This window comes from Apis cerana, linkage group LG12 (genome assembly GCF_029169275.1).
Source record: "Apis cerana isolate GH-2021 linkage group LG12, AcerK_1.0, whole genome shotgun sequence".
Taxonomy (NCBI): Eukaryota; Metazoa; Arthropoda; class Insecta; order Hymenoptera; family Apidae; genus Apis; species Apis cerana.
In genome coordinates this window covers 5,469,881-5,493,692 of record NC_083863.1, presented here as the reverse complement: position 1 = coordinate 5,493,692, position 23,812 = coordinate 5,469,881, and the positions used below count along the sequence as shown (strand labels likewise).

Sequence of the window (23,812 nt, the reverse complement as noted above, 5' to 3'; positions counted from 1 at the left end):
GATTTAATGAACCGTAACAGAATTACGAGCTTCCGGTTAAAATTACACGTTTATTTCGAGAGAGAAAGAAAGAGAGAGGAAAAAAAGTATTTCGCCCATTTATACGTATGACGTGGGTAATTCGGATAACACGTGATAAAACTTATTTTTAACGATGAAATGAATCTTCTTGACATTAATTTCTCCCGTTAAATTTCCCGAATTGATCTTTACGTGCTAATTTTTATCGTCGTATTTTTACGGATTTATTTGCAGAAAAATATTTATGATCCCTTATTTCTAAACGTGAATATCGATATCGTCATCATTCGATTATCTTGTTGCTCTCCTTATTTGGTTTTAGAAAAATTTCATTTAATATACTTGGCACCGAATCATTACGGGATTCGTACAAAAAATATTCCCGATTTTATTAAAATTTACCAACCAATTGTTTCATCGATTCGTTTCCCTAGATTTTTTTGTGATTTTCGTAGATGCAATCACGTGAATGATCATAGACCAAATTCCAGGATATAAATCTCCACGCTGTAGAGACGAGATAGTGGAGTGGAAAATTGGATGACGATGTGGTCGGTTCACAGGTGGATTCTATCCCCCTCCAACTCTCTTTGTCCCACCGCAAATAAAATACGTTTCAGAACATTTGGCATGAGCACACTGCGAAATTTGGCAGATACGTGCATGTTTCCCGTTGAAATATTAACCGATATTGCAATCTCCAACCCGTTCCTTTTTTTCTCCCCCTTTTTTCCTCATCCAAAACAGATACGAACGAGACTGTAAAGAGTCGCGCACAAATTTTTCAATATAATTCATTTTTATAATATCCTCACGTGCATTTGCAATTCATATATTCGTTCCTTTTGTTGCAGAGTCACGACAGCTGGCAAGGACACGACGGAGACCAGGTGAGCATCCATTACAACTCACGAGAATCGACACTGCTTTGCTTTCGCTCTAAGCATGCTGCCTTTTTTTTTTCTTTTTCTTCTTTCTTTTCTGTCATCGTCTGCACCTTGAATCAAACACGTCTCTATTAGTAATACGATTTTTCGATTCATCTCGTTCAATTTTTTTTTCAAGCAAAAGTGTTACATCGAACTTCGATTCGTCGGGATTTGCAGTGTATATTTGCATATCACATTGCATGCTTTAGACAAAAAATTAGAGACTAATATTCGACCAAAGTGGATTGCACACAATTTATTATCTATCTCCTAATATCGTTTCTTGTATTTTGGTGCACGAAAAATGAAATCTAAACGATTCAAAGAATACATTTTCGATCGAGGAAATCTCGTCGCGCATATATCACGTACAGTTTCCAATAGTATTTGCAAGGGTTGCATAGAAACGGCAGGAACGTGGTGATAGAGAATATGCGGGGAGAAAGCAATTTGCATGACAGTGATACATATGACTCGAATTCTTACCATCTGGTTACATGGTTACGAACTGCAGTTTATCTCTTCGTTATTGAGAGCGTTGTGGTTTAATGATGCAGCGGTTGCAACGACCGATGCATCACGGTTGCAACGCGTTTAAATACTGGCGATTGATCAATGCCCGTTGTTCCGACACTCGTGAAAATATTTATACCAGTCTATGAAATCTCGAATAATACCTTGCCGAACCTTGTCGTAAAAAATTTAGAATAAAATTTTTTATTGGCCCGATGGGAAAGTTAATAAAATTTCCCCGATTCAAATGCACTCGTACACGACTCGTGCGGTTAATAAAGTTGAACGACTATTAAAACAGGACAATAATAATTAATCCCTTCGTTCGATATCTTCTGTTGCCACGAGTCCGATATATAATCGATTCTCCAAAGAATTCAAAGCAACCGATAAGCAAACACGTTACGAAACGATTCGCGAAATATTAATCAGGATAAAAAAGTTCCTCGCTCCACCTCTTCTCGAATACGAGAACATTTCCGCGAGACGTCCCTTGAGCTACGAAACGCTTTTTACGAGGAACGAAAGAAGCACTTAAGAATGAAGGCCGGTTGAATGAGATTTAGCGTATCGTCTAATCGGGTTTACTCTCGCCTAAAGGCTACGCCCCTCGTTGATGCGGTGATACTGGACTACCATAGCGGAGGAATGATGACGGGTATGGGTAGAGAGTGGAAAGAAACTGAGGAAAACTGCGAAACCGAGGGGACGCGCGACGTGAATTTAAAAAAGATCCGTTAAACCTCGATACGGGTACAGACTTCGTGCCTCTGTGGAGGAACTCTTTGTTAAGCAGTTCGACTATTTTCGTAATTCTCCTCTCCGAGAGATTTATCTCGGCAAGAAGATTGGACTAATCCGTTTCGACATCCGTGTTGAAACGACTACAATCGATTTTATCGTTCCGTCATTTCTATTTGTCAAACTTATTCACTCGAGTTTTAAATAACAGTTCAATTAACTGAAAATTATATTATTCGAGCCGTGTAATTATTATTTCTTATCGTTATTTCTTATCGCAGCAGCGGGAATAAAATTTAATTTAAAATTGACGGTTATTGGTTGCGGCATACACGATAATATCGCAAAGACAAAAGTATCGAGAAATCCGTAATCATTGATATCAAAAAACAGAAGGTTGAAATTGAAAATTATTCGCACGATTTCATATTTCTTTGTATATTAAATAATTAGACGAAAATGTAGAATTTCCAATTTTTTTGTAATCTTGTTGTAAGTAAGAGTATTATATTTTCCTCAAAATCTGAGAATAATTCATCCAAGAAAAGTCTCCGTTCCATTATTCCAACGATGAAAGTTTTACTCTGATTCATTTTTGTCAAAGATATTATATTGAACTTCTATCTATTTTTTTTTTTTTTTATTTCTTGCAAGCAGAACTATTTTTCTGAACTTTATGAAAGGATTTGAAGTTTCCAATAAAAATTTGTATTGTATCGAGGGGAAGTCCTCCAGATTCCAATATTCGACATCTTCATACCGCTCAAGAGCATTCTCGAAGAATCAAGTTCTGGTCAATGATTCTTGCCACAGACACTACAACGAACTATACCATACCATTCTTCGATAGTATCCCCCTCTCAAGGGAGGATTCTGTTTCATCTTCCATCTTCTTGTTTCGAATATCTACAATATGTCACCCTCCTCTATACATCATCCCTCTGCCGGCTTTATTCTCTTTGTAACGATACAAAGCAAATCACTCCTCCATCTTCCCTTGTTCACGACAGACAATTTTGCGTCGAGATACTTCTTTGCATCGTGAAAACTCTCTTAAGTTAAATCCTCCGGACGGATTTGATTTTTCTTGCAACCCTTTTTTAACGTAAAAAAATTTCGAATATCGTCTATTATTAATCACGAATTTATTCATTTTATATATTTTCTTTTTTTATAAATCATCTATCATTATGCGAATCTTTTTATCTATTAAATAACAAAATATGCTTCATCATGTGAATTTCCGATAATTCTTTCCCAGTGGAAAAGGGGATTGATCGAAGATTTCCCGCCACTAAAATACATGTCGAACGAAATCCCACCACGATCTGCGGACGTGAGTTCCCATGGGAATTCTCGCGTGCTGATGTTGGCCAAATTGCTATGTCGAATCCAGATGAAATCGCTTTCATAGGGATATACATTGGAATTCATCGATATTCAAACATTTTTAGATCTTTTTTCCTTTCATATTGAATTTCCCCTTTAATTTTATATATTAATTGATCGTAGATATCGGTAAACTAACGTCATTTATGTTGTCTTCGATTAAATCACTGATTCCATTTCGATTAATAATGATATATATTTATAATGCGTTATAAATGTATTCTCTAAAATTAAATGTTTCTAATGAATAATGAAATATATGTTTAGAAATCGTTAGAAATTTAAAATTCACCAGACGTGAAGAGAATTCATTTCACTTTGTTCCAATATTTAAACTCACTTAAATATTCACAATCCAATAATCCTCGTTTAACGAAAGGATATTAAACAAATCAATGTATCAACCGTACACACTTGAATAAGATAATTTTATTCAGGGACTCGAGATTTCGTTCCATCGAATCCATTTTTGGGATTTAGAATGGCTTCATGGATTCTTTTATGTATAAAATCGCGTTTATTATTCGAACATCAGCTTCCTTCCTATTAAAATAGGCTTCAAAATTTCTCTTCTCTTGGAACACACACACACATATATATATATATCATGGTGACTAACACGGGGAAAAAGGGCTTGCTGCCAATTATCCTAACTTATAATCCTACCCAGCTTTGTCTCCGCTCTCTTTTTCTTTTTCTCTCTCGCTACTTATCCTTTTTTTTCTTCGGTCTCTTTTTTATTCCTCGATGAGCATTGCGAGTCTCGCCGCAAATGAGCCACTTCAGTTATGAGAGATTAGCCTAGGGTGTTCGGCAGCTAACTTCCTATCCTTCTCTCTCTCTATCTTTCTCTCTCTTTCTCTGTGTGCGTGTGCGTTTTTTTCTCTCTCTCTCATTATTAGGGTCATACGGGAGACGGAGACTGCTGAGATTCAACCGCGGACGAACAAATTCTGAAAAATGCGAGAAAGAAACGGAGCTCACGAGATTTGGTACCCCGACACGCACTTTTGATTAAGCGACATTTTCCTGTGTTCGATGCAATAAACTACGAAATCAATTGTTTCTCATTGGTATTGTTTTTTTTTTCCTCATCTTTTCACTTTTTCCCCTCATATCCCCTTCATTTTTCCACCCTTTCATCATTACACGAATAATTTTTCGAAACGAATTTTTTTGTCGTTCATATCTTGTTTAAAATCCTCAACTAGGAAAGCTTTGTAAACCGAATGTTATATTTAATTCATCGATTTAAGTTACTTTGTATCTTTGCAAAAAAATATCGTGCAACAGATTACATTAAGCAGTTTATCGATAGAGTTTATTAAGAATTATAATTCAGACAATAAGTGCATAGGTGTCACTTATTGTCTGAATTTCTGCCTTAATTGAACTAAATTAATTATATTGTGCCACGAGCACGAGAAATAAAGAGGAGACATAATGATATCTTGTGGAATTTTGTATCACATGCTGCCAAACATCGATTTTAAACGAAACTCTTATAAAAAATATTGAAGAATATCGAATAGGACTGGAAAAACTATCACATTTGACACAGGAATAAAACAAATTATTGGGTGATCGATCTGAGTAGTTTAAATACACTGATATTTTAATAAATTTATGATATAAGGATATAAGGATTCGTGGATAAATCCTATCTATCGGAAAATTAAAGATTTCCACGTAAAAAATACATCGTTTATAAATCCCATCTACATGAAAAACTAAATTTTTATCCATTATATATATCCATAATAATTATATTTTTTAACATTACCTTTAATAATCCACATTCTGTGAGATGGCTGAAAAAAAAAAGACAAAGAAAAGGTAGTCAGAAGTACTACCAAAATATTATAATAATTATCCACTCAATACACCCGAACAAACCGTGAGTGGAATATTTTCTCTTTCGCAACACTAATATACTAAGTTTAGAAAAGAAACCGTAGAGTGCTTTATTTTATTTGCAATGCAATTCTTAATCAAAAAAAAAAATAAAAAATAAATAAATGATTCCCGAATATCTTAATAAGGCGTTTTAATAAATTACGCAACACTAATAAATACTAATTTATGCACTCATATTTTAATATACGCAACACTAATAGCGAAAAACTGAAGTCGGTGCAGCCATATCAAAGGCTGCCATTGTCAAACCATCATTGTGCAGCTTTTCTAGCTGCATGATGATTCAGGAACAATTTCCACCATATCAGTGGAAGAATTTTGGGCATATTACAAACGCAATACTAGTTAAAAAACGCGATCATTTATCAACGCAACACTAATTAAAACAATCGCGATGAAATAATATCGCAACACTAATTTTAAAATGAATCTAATAATAATTTACTGTTATTCTATGAATAAAAAACAATAAATATCCCGATATTATGAAACGAAACACTAGGAAATGAATTGAAAACTAATGATTTTGCAATTTAAATATAAATAGAACTATATAAAGAATTATCTAATTCAAAATATTTAAAAATATCGCGATATTTTATAATTGCGTAATACTAACGCAAACGCGATTATCGCTTTAATGCAAGATTAATTCAATCCGTAAATCGTTTTTTGCAACACTAATAAAAAAACCGTGAAATTATTTCGCAACTCTAATTCAACCCGTAATTAATTTATCGCAACACTAATACAAAACCGCGATTTGCCCACGATGACTGCATCTGGATGATGGGCCCGCATGCATCGGCCGGACAATACGCAACATTTACTATGTGATACTAAAACGAGCACAGTGACAAAATAATAACAATGACTTCCCATTCTTTGGACAAAATCCAAAAGATGAGAAGCCATTCGTTGCAGCCCTCTTCGTGACAGTTTGTCGGGCCTCTTCGGTCTTCCTCCTTCGGGCGCAATGCCCGCTGAAACTTAAATCTAGGCTCGAGATTCACTAATCGCAAATAAAAAAAAAAAAAAAAATAAAGACTAAATCGCGAAAACTAATCGCACGTGGACGACCAACGATCGCAATGATAATTGTCCGTGCACGCGCAGAATCTCGAGCGCAACGTTCGTTTCGAGATCGTTTAATTCGCGATCGCGACCGCGGAATTCGAAAAATCGACGGGAAAAACCAGAAACGATATGGTACTCTCCATTCGTCTCAGTTTTGCTCTCGATTTTTCAAATTTTATTTCCTGAAACAGGTTGCCACGCGAAAACGCGCCTACCCGATCAGAGACTGTGACAACCTGCCCGGCCCTACCTACTTATAATTAACAGGCACACCAGAAATATACTACCTATCCTACCTAAACCCTATATTTAAAAAATATGGCAAAACAGGCATACCAACACATTCATTCCACGATTCTCACGCATAATGCTCGGGCGCAAAATGCCTACACTAGGGAAAACGTCCCGGGACGCCTCCGACACCCGAGCTTGGCACACTGCATTCACACTCTAACTTTACGTACCATTTCCCTGAAATCGACTGACGATGGCTAGCGACCATTGCGTAAATTGCGATAAAACTCTGTATGCATCTTAATTTAAATTGCAAAAGAATACATATATCTTTTAAAGAAATAATAAAATTTCTTTTTATCAATTTTAAATAAAAGATTATTATTTACATAATTAATCCGCGTTACTTAATACCGATAAAATTATAAACGACGCAATTCCACGGCCTAATCGCACACATACACAACGTGGAAAATACGTCGTGCACGATACACTAACGCATCGTCAGTCGCTGAAATATTGTTATAAATTTATAAAGTATTGTCATCGTATCCATTGCGTTTCTCTCACCCAAGTAACACCTGGGCACGTGAGTGAGATCTTGGCAATGAACACGGAAAGGATTAAACCTGAAAATCCTGAGCTAGAAAAATATTATTATTTTGTGTCTAACGGACTAATATTTTTTCATTTTGTATATCATTTTGTATATTTTACTTCAAATTTTAATGATTCTACTTTAATGAATTACTAAGATATTAATGTTAAAGAATTAAAGAAAAAGAAATTATAATAAAAGTAATTATTTTAAGAAAATTAATATAAAAAAAAGCCTCAGGCGATTTCTTTATCAAAACACATTTTCTACGTCATGAAAATATTCAAAATTTGTTGCTTTAATTCCGAAATCTACCTGTCGCGAAGCTTCTTCTTGCACATAAAATTGAATAAATCTTACAAAATAGATTAAATTTTAATATATAAAATAGATTATATAAATTAGATTTATACTATAAATTTATACTATAAATAGATTGAATTTCTATTGTAATAAAATCATTTTTATTTTATTATTTATTGAAAGACTCACATTTTATCACATTATCCACATATGAATATAAATATACTGTTCTTAATAATAAATTAATTATAAAAATCATTTAATTATATTACAACGCGATATGCAAGAAGATCCTATCCTATATTAATAAATAAAACACACAAAAAAAAGAAATATTATTATTCATGGATATAATAAATACCCATGGTCACTGTGCTCGTGTAAAATTCTACGTAATACAACCAATCACTCGTGTCGATGCGGATCTTTCATCCTACGACATGATTGAGTGACCAGAGGAAACAAAACGCATGCGACTCACCAATAGATGTAAAAAATCTGCATTGCCATCTCTATTGTCATGACCCATAAGAAATTATCTTGGAATCGTCATCAAACAAGAGAAAGTAGAACTGTAACAAAAAATGAAACATTATAATTTAAAATATAGAATATTACAATGATTATTTCAAAAAATTAATTAAAAATGAAATTTTAAATTAATGAAAAATATGTTAAGATAATTACCTTCTGGATATGATAATGGTGATCATTTTATTCTCTTAATACACTGACTCTAATATGCACGCGAATATTTAAGAAAAAAAAAGAAATAAATAAAAGAAAATTAACATTTAGTTATCGCCGAACAAACACTGATTCTAATTTCGCGAGTATCTATTTTATTAAATTAAATTAACAATTTTATTTTAAAGAACATTAAAAATACTATTACGAAGCAAACACTGACTCTATTAACCGCATTGCGCACGGTCACAAATATTTTTTTCAGCTAAAATTCAAAATAAATTTTCAAAGATCACCAGTACCTTTAATAAAAAAAATAATATTAATATTATATATATTATATATATTTATATATACGTATAAATATTAAATAGTATTTTTTTTTAAAAACATAACAATTATTCAAAAATTTTGAAATATAAAAATGTAAAATTTTATGCAAATCATTAATCCTTATGACGTCCATATTGAAATTTTTCCCGCTTTTTCATCATTTCATTATACTAGTAATCGATTATTAACCTACAAAAAAAATCAAAATTTTCAAATAAAATATAGAAAATATATATAATTAACTCTATTATATAAAAATAAAACAATAATTAAACTTAAATTCTATTTTTTAAACTCATAATACGAATTATCTATAATTCTAACCTTCAAAAACATCAATAAAGAAAAAAGAAATAATATAACTATCGTAGGATTTCTAATTATAAAAAAAATAAAAAACAAGTATTAATAGAATATTAATATAAAAATAATAAAATAATATAAAATAAATGTAAAAAAAATTAAATATTGAACAGATAAATCACATACCTCAAGAAACCATGACACGTCTGCACGCCACGAGTATCGAGAGTACAATGACATTCGACGCCGCGATTTCGATATTATCGAATATAAATTCGGGAGAGAAGGTCGATAGTTCGACAATCATAACAAATCGTAACGTGTCGAGCATGACACAAACGCGACCATCAATTTCCTGGAAAAGTTTTATAAGAAATATTTTCACTCTCGAGGCCTTGAGCTCCAAAATCAAAACAAATATAGAATAAATATATAAGTTGAACACAGATAAATTCGAGAAAAACATATGCATGTATAAGAATATGTGTGAAATTAAATATTGCGATATAATTTATATCCATATGAATAAAAAGAGTTATTAAACGATTATTTTCGTAGATTTACTTTACACGAATACAAATCAAAATCATAAAACAAATGTTTAAAACTAAAATTGTATTAAAATAAAGCAATAACTGAAATCTTTGCAGAAAAATTTAACAATGGACGTCACCAGTAACCTCAAAAGAAAAATGGCATAAAAAAGAAAAAAAGAACTTGAAGGACTACTTAATTTCGTTATTACAATGTTTAATAGAATATTAAATAAATGAAACAAGTAATAATTTATAAATTAGATAATAGAATAGCAATAAAATTACTTACTGCGTAGTTGAAATGATGCTGCTCAAGCCGATACGGTAACACGTCCTATCACAATGATTTTCGGTGGAAGAATGACACCAAGCGCCACAGGTTCAGTTAAAGTGATTCTAATTGGCTGGAGCACATAGTTTCTTATTTAATTATTTTCACGCGCGAAAATTAAACTATTATTACAATACATATTTATGTATAACATATTGAATTTCTATTTTACGAAATTATCTTTTTTACGAAAATCTATTTATAAAAAATAAGAATTAAATATTAAAATTAATTTTATATAAAAATTAATTAAATAAAATATAAAAAAAGATTTTTATTGTTAATTATTGTTAATTTATTATGATAGTATAAATAATTAATATATTATTATTTAAAATAAGGTTCATGATATTAATTATTATTAAATTATATATTATATATTATTATTTTTTATTATATTATTATTATATTATTATATATTATATTATTATTTATACATTATTATAATTATATATTATTAAATTAGTTTATGGTATTAATTTTTAATTTATAATTTTTATTAAAATATTTTATATAACATTTTATGAGAAAAATAATTATGGAACAAAGTTATGAATTTGTTTTCAGTAGTGATTAATTGAAAATTATAATATAATAAAAATTCTCCTTCTTATTAAATTAAAGATATCAAAATATGTAAGATTTAACATACAAAGAATTTCTACATAATTTTTATATTATATATTAAATTATATTATATATAATAATTTATACTAATCTATTCCTAAATTTAAAAAAAAAAATAATGAATATACCTACCATGTTTAACTAATTTATATCAGATTAGCCAGCTTTCAGTACATAAGTTTCAGTATTCATGCAATTTCTAGTTCGAATATAGGCAAATTTGGTTGGAAATCGGTTCAAAGGAATGCACAGCGGAGCATTACGGAAACATTAAGCGGACTTCGATGCATCGATGCGATTTCGGCAAGGCCTATTCGCAGAGGCAGAGAGATGCCAACTAGAGAAATGCAAATTACAACCAGTCAGACGGCATTAAGCGTTACCATTGTTCCGCGACGTACTCCGCGTGTCGGTAGCACAGTTGCATACAGTAGCACGCGAGATATACCATCGGTGAAATTGCCTCCCCGGAAATTCTAAAGGTTTCGTTAAAGTTTCCAGGTCATATAGCTCGGAGCGTTCAAGGGAAAAACACGGTCTAATATGAATATCCTGACCGCTTTCGGTTTCTAAGGCTATTTATTTTTTCAGAATAATTAGAAAGAATTTTAGCGACTGCTAAAAAATCCAAAGATTACTGGTTTTTTCTTTTCTGCAACTACTGAAATAGAAAACAAAAATGAATTAAAATAAAATTGCAATGCATTTATACCTTCTATAAGAATAACTAGGTCATTGGTTTTGAAAATGATGATTTATAGAAAGAGAGATTTAGTTTTTTCTATAGTCAGAGTACAATCGCTATATATTCGAACCATAATAGTATTTGGCTTTCTTTACTCAAGAAAATTTAAATAAATTTATTAGAAAGAAATTCTTTTCTATATGTGTATGCGAATTAAAACGAAGAATTAAATTTTTTTTAAGATAAGACTAAAAGAATTAATAAAACAGTGTTACATAACCTTAAAAGATAATTCATTGATTCTTGCAGATAAAAAATTGCATTTAAATTTCACTGAATCTATCGCAATAAAAGCGATAACAGAAATTTTCACCAATTACGGGCCTTGTTAAAAGAGAAAGGAGTATTTCCACGAACATAAATGTAGTTACATTCTTGCTTCCGAAACGAGACAGTAGTTTCTCTGTCATTTTACGACATCTTGACGGTTTGGAATTTTAAGACTTTACAATCCATAAAACTCTGCAAAAGATTCAATTTGTTATAAATAATATATATTTTTTAATATGTATAATTTAATAATAATAACAATACAATTAATAATAATTCAATTCAATTATTTAATAAAATTATAAGTAAATTGAAAAATATTTTGTTGTTATTTTGATAGAAAAGGATATCTAAAAAAAAAAAATATAATAATAATACACAAATAGATATTTTGAAATTCATATAAACTATCTATCATTACGACATACCTAAAACGGTATCTTTTTATTATCTACCTGAACTTCCCCCAACCTCAAAAATGCTACGCAACCTCGCGCGTTCGACCTGACATAGTGCGGTGCGGCGGTCGTCGAAGAAACGAACGTCTTTTATATGGTTAGTATGTTTTGTTCGAGAGAAAGCGAGATATAAGAGGAAACGAGAAGGAGAATGAGAGGCACGCGGTAGAGAATGCGAGTACTTTCGTGTACCAATTGGCCAAACTTTTTGTTCAAAATAATGAATAAAAAATTACGAGACATCAATTAATATAAAAATAACAATTTATACATTATCAATAAAAATTTATAATAAAAAATTGTTAATAAAAATTTACTAATTCCAAATCTTGTTTCTGAAAGAATATATCGTTTAGAAAAATAGTTATTGATTTATTTAATATTATATTTAAATAATATATAAATAGTATAAAAAAATATTATTTTATTAAAATGAAATACCTGCTTCAAATGAATTTCCATTAAAGATAATTAAAAATCAACGATAACAGAATTTTATAATTAAATTTTTGTTATTGCGTTTAACAAGTTTTTATATCATATTTATAAATTTAAAATATATGTTAGTAAAATAAATTGAGATTATGAAAGAAGACTATTTCATATAGGTTAAACAATAATTGAAATAAAAGTTTATTTGGATAACGCCCAGCACAATTCTCGCGAGGACGATCGTGCAGGTTCGTGCAGATCCGGTGATGTTCGGCTCGGCACTCTCCGTGCGTGCTGCGAAGTTCATGCCGGCGGCCGAGCGATGACGTCAGCAGGCAAAGAGGCCCGTCCACGGCCAGCTCGGTAAAGCGTACGAGAGCTCTTGACGTTTCACTTCTTTGCGTACACGCTCGTATTATTTTCGGTCGGTTGTTCCATCTTTATCCGGTTGTGTTCGATAGATATTGTGAGTGTTGAGTGCATATCACGTGGCGGGAAAAAGTTTGTTTGCTACGACGCCGTTTCTTCTGTGAGAGCAATTGTAATCGAAGAGCGAGAGAGAGAAAGCGGTCGAGAGGTGGAGGAGGCGTCTGTGGCGACCTAACCTCCCAACCGGTGTATCACTGATTTTAATCGGCATTGTAGCACAGCCGTATAATCGTGTCACGCAAAGCTGTATAAATTATTGCGGAAACCAATTCGTACAAAGAACACCGAGATATCTGGTGCCCATCGTTTGACAATGAAGCCGACTTTATTCGAATGTAGTTTCTAACCTCTGACGCGCCACCGGTTCTAACATACGAAAAGAGCACGAACGAAAACGGAGCGAAGCCGATGGTGCGGATAAATAAAGAGAAGAGGTGGATACCAAGTTATCTATATGTACGAAAAATGCGATTTGTTTGTATGGTTGAAAAACTGTCGTGTACATATTGACATTCGCGTTCAAACTCATCCTTTGTTTCTTTCGTTCTACGTGTTGCCTTGAGAAAATATCGTGGCCCGATTGGCGGTAGAAATTCGTTCTGAAGTGAGACGGATGAACGAGAAGCAACCTGTTTCGTATCTGTGTGAGCGTGTTCGTGTTTCTCATGGAATGCGAGAATCGTGCGTGCAGGGGCGTCTAGTACATGGTGATTTTCAACTAGCGTTGGATAAAAGTGTAGTGTTGGTGTATACAAATAAGTCTGCTCGTTATCATCTAAATGTGTTACGTGTGAATCAGTGATCTTCCTTCAGAGGTAAAGTGACGTTTGCGCACCTAAATAGGAAGTCTTCTTTATATTTTTTTTTGGCGGGCAATACAGAAGGAATACGTGGCAATTAGAAACTCGGAAGTTTTCTTATTTTTAATGCACATTGTTTTTCACATAATAACAAACAAACATAATTCAAATATTTTCGGAAACAAATTAAAAAGTTTACATTACAACGGTTCTTCTCCGTTAAGTTATGAATAGGTTATACGCGATATATACGCGGAATGTATGAAGGATATACGCGAGATATAACAGTACTATGTATTTCATTTCTTTAAAGTATATTTGACATTTTATTGTTTTATTTTCACGGACGAAGCGTTTACGTTAGATAATTTAAGATTTTCTTTTTTATCGAAATAATACGAACGCATAATGATTGATAACGTGTGCGTGAAGCGTATGTCCACGTGGAAATCAAAGGTTCACAATCGTGGGTTTCCTTATCCGCGTCGTCATTCGTCACAGTACGCTGCACAGGAGTACGCTTAGCGCGCACTAGAGTGAGACGGACGGACAACCTGTTTACGATATAAGCGTACTCGTGTATACACATACGTAGTACACAAGTGTGTACACGACTACGTAAAGAGGGAAGCTTATACATAGTTTTCGTGGGAGCGTAGAATTGGTTTTTACCTTATGTTCAGAAAAATACGTGCACGTATATCGACAGATATCAAGTCAAACAAGGTTCGTGTGCCACTTTGTACTCCCATACTTTCACTGATCGATCGTCCAGGAGTTCACCGGTCGAATCAGAGAATGCATTCTCTTTACAGAACATCTACTAACCTTTGCTCGTATTTAAATTTTCGGTCTACATGATAGCGTGACTGTATATCATTTTATAAACTTTACCTTGGAAATAATCGCAACGTTTATTTTTTTTTTTTTTATCGTTTCATGAATATGAAAAATCGATAGCAATCAATTTCGAAGTAGATGGCGCCGCGATTCAAATGATTAAATTGTTTTCTCGTCGAAATTCTTCGAAATATTTTCAACAATATTTTCATTGAAATATAAAAATTATAATTGTAATTCCTTTTCGAATATTTTTCTACTTCATATAAAAAATTATATGAGTTTACACACCTTATGTGTATATATATACGCAACGATTCATCATCACCACTGATTATTCATTACATAATGTCCACTAACAGCACGTGACGACGATCAAATAATTTCCCGCGTTATTTGCCAAGCGATTCGGGTTAACCGACCTAAGTAGGACGGGCCGACGTCCCTGGCTTTTATCAATTAGGTTGCACTTGCGTGAGATATAAATGCGGCACGGGCCCGCAAGAAATAGGCCGCTAGGGAAGTATAATACGACTCCGTGTCACCGTAATCGCGACTTCGAATCTATGATGTATTTGACGCATATAAAATTACTGGTCTATGCAACGGTTCTCGTGTTTCCTCATTAGATTGAGTTTTCAAGCGGTCGAGACACTTTCACGTTGCACCAGTACGTTAAACTCTCGAGCAAAATCTACAAGAAAAAATACGATATTGTAATTACTCATCATGTGATTATATTTAAACCAGTTTAATATATAGCGCGATAATACATGATAACGTGATAATTAATCCGTTTAATTATTATCGAGCATTTTTTATGAAAAATTTTCTAGTATATTAATTAAAGGAATCGATCGAATTTTGCCACAATTCCTTCTGTACGAACCAATTTATAAAACGGAAATCAATTTTATCGCGAACTTTGCTTCCTGTTTCGGTGAAGTGTGGTTTCCACGGGAAAAGTATGTGGCTCAGCGTTATCTGAAGCGTTCGGATTAATTGGATTAATTTACATCGAACGGAGATCGATTTGATTCGAGGAGGATGACCACCAGGAGAAAGAAGAAGTCGCAGGACGGATTCCTGAAAAAGGTCTCGAGCCTATTCAATCTAGATACGGTGAGTCACAAAGAAATCGTAATATTACGACTTGTCATATTTCGAATATATTCTATTTTTAAGAATTATATTTAAGTTTTTCGATTCTATTATAATGGTCATCGGCAACCACTATTCTACTATTATTTAAAAATCTTTTAGTATTAAATAGTATTAAAAAAAAAGAAAAAAAAAGGGTTCGACAATTTTCGTTCTCTTTATTAGCCTCGAATAGTTGACACCAATGTACGAGTTAGAATTGTAAATTCAAGATAAGTTATATAAGAGAGACTTTGAGTGAGAAAAGACGATTGAAAAGTACATAATTATTGGACTCAATTAATAATGCTAATGGTAATAAAGAATCAGAACAATGTGATTCTTATGCATATGTGAATTTTAATTTTGATTGTGATGTCGAAAGATAATGAGTTTAGTCATACATGTATTCAGAGATATCACGTGTTACTGTAATGAATAATAATTTATCGCATAAAATTATATAGGTTGTGAGCGTAACAAATACGACATCAATCTTGGATAAGAATTATTTACGAGTGATATATCTATGATGTGAATAAAAATTGATGCGATTCTAATCCATTTATTGTAGATATATAATAGATATACGATATACCGTGAAATTAAGCTGTATATTTCTTTCAGCTGATATAATTATGTTTTCTTCGTGCATATAGTGTTCGATTCGTTTCGAACGTTTATTCTATTATCACATGAAATTGGATATATTTTTATTTTCGTATTTTCATCTTCATGCGTAGGATTCATTCGTACGATTTCCATGAACGATTCAGAATGTCTCGATATTTTTATTACATATATTTTACCTTACAATCTTTCTGTGAGGAAAATCAATATTTTCCCCATTTTTTTTTCGTTATTAACTTTGGAAAAGAGCTGCTAAACGATTCACGTATAATATCATTGTCGTTCGATAACGAGCATTATGCTCTGAATGCACGACTTTTTCTAACATCGTATCTGCTCTTTTCACGATAGAAAACGAATCGTCGAGAGGAGAAGAAAGGAAAAGGCGAGAAAGTGGGGAAAAAGGAAACTCAAGGATAGAAAATGGGAGGGAAAGGTTGCGAAGTTAGAGGAATTGTGAGGGAATTGCCGTTGAAAACCGTTGGACCATTTTTCTCCTTGATTTCTCGAACGTTTCATACGATAAGGAAACGTGGAATAACTTCCAGAGGTCTCGAGACTGTTTGGTATAAAGAGAAGAGAAACGAGGATTCAGAGGAGAAACCATAGACCGTAAATAACTTTGTTGCACCATTTCGTTTTCACTGAATGGTACAGACAGTTCAAAGTATAATTTTATTTTATTGGAAAATTCTTAAAAAAAGTCTTCATTTATATCGAACTTCTATTTAACTTTGAACTCGAAGAATTATACATATTTTATATTTACAAGTATTTTGTTATATAAAAGATTTCGTTGGAGAATTAATATCTGTTTCACGAAATTTTATTAATTCTTTCTAATTCTTCCATGAATCTTTTCTATTAAGATTCGTGTAGACAATGTCCATCTTTAGATCCGTAAAACTTTCTTCCGGAAGTGGACAAGTCCGATTAAACTCGAATGGTGTCCATATTTATTTTCCCTCGCGAAATCAACGACGTGTTAGAAAGCTTTATCGAGTGTCGTAAACGTGCAGTTTACATTGGCAGCCGATTTCGACACGTTCGAGCAGCTTCGTCGGTCCTAAGTCAACCTGGCCATTGTGGCTTGATGTAAGCTTTTCAAAGTTTACGAACACCGAAACAATTTTACCGCGGAATTTTCGGACTTGATGGAGGCCTCTGCGTTTCAACCAATATTTAGATCCTCGCTTTCGTTATACCAGTAAACCAAGACTTTAGGCATCCCTCTCGTTTATTTTACGCGAGTTTTTCTTCTGAAAATTTATCTTATGCTTGAAACGAATTCAAGAAAAAAAAAATAAGAGAATCCATAATTATACGTGATTTAATCGTTACAGAGAATCGTTAGTAGAGAATCGCTAAAGAATTCTATTAAATTTCTCACTTTTATAATATTATATCAGACATCGTTATATATATTTTACTACATTATATTTTATAATAATAATTTACATTATATGGATCAGAAAAATATATATATATATTTATATAAAACAATCTGTAACTTCTCCAACCTATTTCAGTTAATTTCGTGGAATAATTCCCTATAATCCTGCAGAAAATTGGCTTTGCGATTCTTTCAAGCGATTTGCTCACGATAATACATATCCCGGATCATTTAATTCAATTATATCATGCTATTCGATAACGTAGCGAAGGCTGTCTCGACCCATTTGACATTGCGTACGACTACGATATTACGAAATCACGATAAACAAATCGGTGATAATTGACATGGATTAACAGTCAATTGAGAATTAAAGTGTCTCGAATAGGAGTGCATGCACGTATGCATTTCCTTCTTTCGGTATGTATACAACGTTGCAACGTGTTCTGTAAGTAATGCGTGAGAGCAAGACAGATTATGTAACATCTGTACATGTGTGTCATTCATGTAAATTGTATGCATACCACACACACCCTGTAATTGGATACGACCTTCGTGCAAAATACACGATAGTCGCAAGCTGTACGACATCCTCGAAATTGTTTCGAATCCTCGAAGCGCATCCGATCTGCTAGTTGCTCTGCGAGGACACTTTACATTGCTCGTCATGTGTGACGATCATCTCGAAAAGAAGTTCTCCTCGAACAGCTGTAGTTATGCTGACGAAACATTGCAATAAATTTATTACTGTCGCAGGGAGCAGATTGAACGACAAGGTAGATAATCGGAAAATAGAAATAATTTCACGCTTAGCTGTTGACTCGGTGTTCCATTTTGCCTCGAACGAAGTCCAATTTGTGCGTGGTGTAAGAATTCTATTTTAATTCCTCGAAATTTTAAAATATCGATTACGTATAGATGGACCACCCAACGTGACTGTTTCCAATTATTAGTGTAACGTCTTCATCTTGAACGAACGATCTTCGATATGACAACGTTTGATTTTTATTTTTCTATTTAAAAAGAAAATTAATTGTCAGTTTTTTCTCATTTATAATCGTATAACCATATTCATTTTATATCTACAGTAATTTTGCGAAAACAAGAATTGTAATGAAGAATCTCTGTCATTGTAGACATAAATCGATGTATATTTAATATTATCTATATAAATTTTCTTCTCTAAAGTAATATCATAAGTGGGAAAAAGATATTTTGATCCATCGATGAATGAAAATAATTAAACTGATCGCGTTACGTGCATGTAACGATTATCGAAAGACGATATGGTCCGGTTAAGAATCGCCGACTCCTGACGCCTCTCTTATTCCCGTCAAATACAGACCTCCCTCGGTCGACCTTCCGGAGGTGGTTGGAAGTGAAGGTTGTCCCGCAAACCTCGGCTCGAGCAGTGTGCGCCGAATGTTGAGTCGTATAACTTGCACACGTTGCCTCCATACCCTAAGAACCTTTCGCCCACCCCCGGCTGAGGACCAAACGCCATTGAATGGAGTGTTTCACGGCAGGCTGCCGGCTCCATAGGTTTCGTGCCAGACACCACGATCTTTCTCTTATTTCCTCTCCCTCTCCTCCACTTCTCCCATTGCCTCGCTTTGTCTTTTCCACTCTATACCTCCGTCCCTCTCGTGGCGGACCTCTTTCTCTTACGCTTTGTCTTTTGCAACCCCTTTGGTCTCGTGTCTATCGTGCCTCTCCTGGTACACTTTAATTTGCAATTGTTTTCTTCTATCCAATATTCTATCCATTGTGTTATTGCGATTCGAATTTATTTATTTCTTTTTTTAAATTCACATTAGATTGAACTTATGTAAATTTTTTCGTTTTTTTTTTTTCGGTTTGTCTAAACGAATTCTGATACGATATGGTTATCATAAACGATCCTTTTGAATCGATGATAATGTCCGATGGAAAGTGTATTTTCATGAATCGCCTTGAATTTTCAATGGGACGCAGTTACAATCGGTGAAGAGACGTTATGAATAATACATACGACGACACCGTTATGTCTTATTTTCTGATTGGCCCGCCGAGAGTTTCCGTAAACTGTTCCACTTGAATCTTAATGCTATTGTATACCCTCTGGTCTAGCTGGAGCAACTTTCTATCCATTATTTCGCGTTGAATGCGCATCGTAATTTAGTCGATGATGCGTCTGTTTTAATGTTATAACTCGTACAACGATACGTGATCTCTATTAAACAGAACTATCAGGTCACGATAGAAATTTTCATCGATTTAGAAGTTCAGTTTTTCAAATCATTTTATCCCTGAATTTATCCCTGTGTTTATTCTTATTTTCTTTTTTTTTTTCCTAGATCATATCTCCTGTTTCATATTTCTTTACGATCTCACGTTCTTCTTTCGTCTTATATTTATTTGTCTTCTTATATTTTCTCAGCCTTTCTGAATTTCTCTTCCTTTTAATCCAATTTGAAAAACAACTTTTTTCCTTCTTTTCTTGTTTCCCTTTTTCCATATATTCTCTCCTTCTCATAAAAATTTTTGTCGCTCGCACACCTACGCTTTCACTCGCCCAATTTGGACGTCCCAATTTTCCCTCAGCTCTGTTGAAAACATTGATATTAATTAAAATTTCCAAGTTTATCGAGTTTTTATTACCACGTATATACATATATATATATAGAAATCGAATGATACAAGGAACGGAAGCGCAGCCTGGTCACATTCCATCGAGGTGCCGTTTACGATTATCGTTTTGCTTTTAGACAACAAGCAGCTTGGATCGTTAGCGTTCCAAGTAGCGAAGTGACGGGACGATTCCCAGGGCCGTACATTTCCCAGGCACGCTTTGAGAGTTCGAGGGGCAAAGGAAGGGAGAAAAAAGTCAAGTTTGTAGCAAGATAGAGTCTCTGAGGGAAAACGATCCAATTTATCGCGCGTCTAAAAGCGTTACATCACTGTCCTCGACTTTGTTCACGACGATTCCCCTCGTTCGCTTAATTCTTGCTGAATAAGATTCGTATTACACGCTTTTAATACTTAAATTATTGTGGATTACGAATTGGAAATCACGAAAGACAGCTTCATCAACTTCCGTTTTATTTCAATTTTTTCATATTTTTAAAAAACTGGATACTTTATATCGACAGTGAATACGTCGTAATTTATTGATTTATTATTTCATTAATTGAGAAATATATTTTCTGTAGATATCAGAATTCTTCGAACTAAATCGCTCGTGTTTCGTTCAATTTGCATCGAGCAATGTAGAATACTTTTTCTTTTGCATTACACGTAATAACTAAAAAACGTTTAAAAACATATCTGCTGTTTCTTGTTACAATTGCATTCTCTCGTTGACCGTGATAAATTTACTCATGTATTTCTCTCTTTCTTTACGTAATATAGAAAAAAACATCATTTTATTTTCTCGAAGTAAGCTTTCAGAGTTAAAAATCTAAAGAATCATACGGAAGCAACGCTCGAACGAGTTTGATGTATCTCTCTTCACTGATATCGATAAAACTTATTTTTCCGTCTGTCGAGTAGACGAGCCATTGCTCGAATGCAAGAAGCTCTAAGTCGTTGAGTAATGGCCAGGATGAAGGAAACTGCCACTAAGCCACCACGTTTGCTGGACCTTCGTTCGAGACCTCCTCTCACAATCGTCCATTTCCACTCTCTCAGTTCCACTGTTAACATATTACCAACCCATCGATTTTACGCGACCCATTCTTTCCACGAGAATACACCCTTTATATATATACACCTTTGCAAGTCTAATGAATTCAGCAACACTTTTTATCAAGACTCCTCTCTCCCTCCACCAATATGGAAAAACCAGTTTGAATCGAATTAATAATTAATCAGAGACGTCAAACTCCGAAAATAAACCGAATAATTGTGAAAACCTAAAGACTACGAGACTTGCAAATTATAATCCACCTATAATCCTATCGAGAAACGCGAGCCATTTAAGTTCTTAGCGCGAACAATCGTGGCAAGAAGAGTGGATTTTCCAAGCCGACCGCGAGAACCAAGTTTCCATAACGTTGCTCCAAGTTTCCATGGAGAACTCTTCCTCGAGATTGAGGGGCACGTTTGGCGGCAGGAAAAACACGTTCGAGCCGTGCAAAAGTTGCGAGGGAGTCTTGTACGGTTATCGACAACCGAGGTAAATCCGTATGAATGGTTTCGTGGGTGTGTGCATGGCAGCCCAATTCTCGTTAAATTGAACCGGCAGAGAAATGGAGAGAGAGAGAGAGAGAGAGAGGGTAGCCAGGGGGTTGGTTGGTAGAAGGCGCTCGATGGCCAGCTTTTGGGGGTAACGGAACAGGGAGACGTACGGACAAGCGACAAATGGACGGCCGTTCGTATTCACGGACGTATTTCACCGGACTGGACACTGACCAGGCTGCTGCCTCGAAAGCAGCCAATACCAAGCCAAGCTCTCTGACCTTTTCTCTGCCCTTCTCCTTCCGCATTCATTGTTCCGTAACCATCCACTTGTAACAGGGGACTTATCTCTCACGGACCTGTTCCTCGATCCACGAGTCGTTTCTCTAAGAAGGAATATTTGTCGGTTGCTCGCCGTCGAACTATCCATTGGAATTCGTGTAATGATACCGCTTGAATTTTCCGTCTTGTCCCGATAACGGGGTAGGAGGGGGATTAAGGAATGTATCTCGCGGAACAAGGGTTACGAGGGATCGTTTTAGATGCGGTTGATTTGAATGAGGTTCTGCAGGATGTCGTGGTTATCGTGTAATTGTTGTTGTTTTTAAAAAGTATCAAGAAATTTTAAATGTAAAATCATTACAGTTATGATACGATGATGAAGATAAAATTCATAAAAATTGGCAGGAACGGAATAGTAAGCTGGAAAAAAAAGACTATTAAAAAGAAGATTCTTCTACCTGAATATACCGTTTTCCAAATTTTAAAGATTTTTCTCTGCAATTAAACCGGCAGTTTCGTTTATTGCGAGTGTACAATTATCTGACCGCTAAATTTCATTCAAGCATATCCGAAATATCTTTTGTTTCTCGACCATTCGAGAATTAAATTCTTCGCACAGTGGAAGTATTAAATATCGAATTGTTTATTCGATAGCCAGGTATAAGTGTGTTGTCATAATTAACGAACGAAAAAAAGAGGTGATCGATCGATATGGTGATCGAATTAAATTGACTCGATTAAACTGTGCAATTGTCGCGAGGATGCCGGATATTTCATCTCTTGCTTCTCACACGTATATGCGTATATGTGTGTGTAAATCGAATAGATTGAGGTGGTGAATATCGGTTTTTCGTTTTATAAGTATTATAAGTTTCTATTCGAAGGAAAATTAATTATCGGCTAATGATAATTGTCCAATTGATTGATGATACATCGACGAAAAGTGGTTTTGTTATCACTTATAAAATTCCATCCTTTGTTTTCCAAACTTTGATTCTTTATTTCGTTATTGTTTAAAGAGCAACGATTGACAATTATATTGTGAATACTGCTCAGAATCTCGTTTTATTTTCTCTCCGTTCTCGTCTCTTTGTTTGCTCGTGAACAAGGTGATGGAGAGACAAATCGGTTGCATAAAAGAGGAATTATTACTGAGTCGACTTGTTCGAACTCTGCTTCTCGATAGCTAGTCGTTTCCATTTATAACTTTTTACCGTTATTTATGGTAAACCACTATCGTTTTCTTTGAATCTATTCGCCGTTGTTCACATTTGAATTAATCTTTTCTAAACTTTTAACTTTTCAAAGTTACGTTTCTCAATTTTAATATATCATATAATATTTTTAATATCGATCTTATATTTCCATTAACTTTATATTATACTATAAATAAAGAATTCTGTACAGAATTGTAACGCGATCGATAAAAATACGAAATCTTTTTCCTCGTAAAATCCAGTTCTTTCAACCTTGGCATTGTAGATTAAAAACGGATAACTCCCTGTATATCAAACGAAAAGAAAATTCGCCGAGGAAAACCGATGTGGAAACGAACGTAACGTCGGCGAGATGATTTCTTCATCGAGATGGTTTCCTGTATCGCTGATTGAAGGAAACTTTCAATTACGATGGAGGAGAAGGAGGAGGAGGAGGAGGAGGGCATCTAGGGCGGCCGACTTGACTCTAATCGATTTAA

General features: G+C 33.9%; 1 protein-coding gene and 2 long non-coding RNA genes across 21 annotated transcripts in view; 1 reads left to right on the top strand and 2 right to left on the bottom strand.

Moving 5' to 3' along the window:
- Positions 1–8,402, bottom strand: part of LOC107995515 (uncharacterized) — a 119,439-nt gene extending 111,037 nt beyond the window's left edge. For both annotated transcript variants that reach the window (XR_009832126.1, XR_009832127.1), the window contains exon 1: positions 837–8,402. This is a non-coding gene — a long non-coding RNA (uncharacterized LOC107995515). The remainder of the gene's footprint in view (positions 1–836) is intronic.
- Positions 1–23,812, top strand: part of LOC107995510 (disks large homolog 4) — a 394,817-nt gene that overhangs the window by 260,885 nt on the left and 110,120 nt on the right. For all 18 annotated transcript variants that reach the window (XM_017053066.3, XM_062082707.1, XM_062082704.1 and 15 more), the window contains one exon: positions 876–911. In XM_017053066.3, coding sequence (XP_016908555.2) covers positions 876–911 — 36 coding nt within the window. The remainder of the gene's footprint in view (positions 1–875; positions 912–23,812) is intronic.
- LOC114577221 (uncharacterized) lies at positions 10,500–17,582 on the bottom strand. Its single transcript, XR_009832133.1, has 3 exons — positions 11,983–17,582; positions 11,505–11,746; positions 10,500–11,200 (listed from the first exon to the last, which is right to left on the bottom strand). It is a non-coding gene; the product is annotated as an uncharacterized LOC114577221 (long non-coding RNA).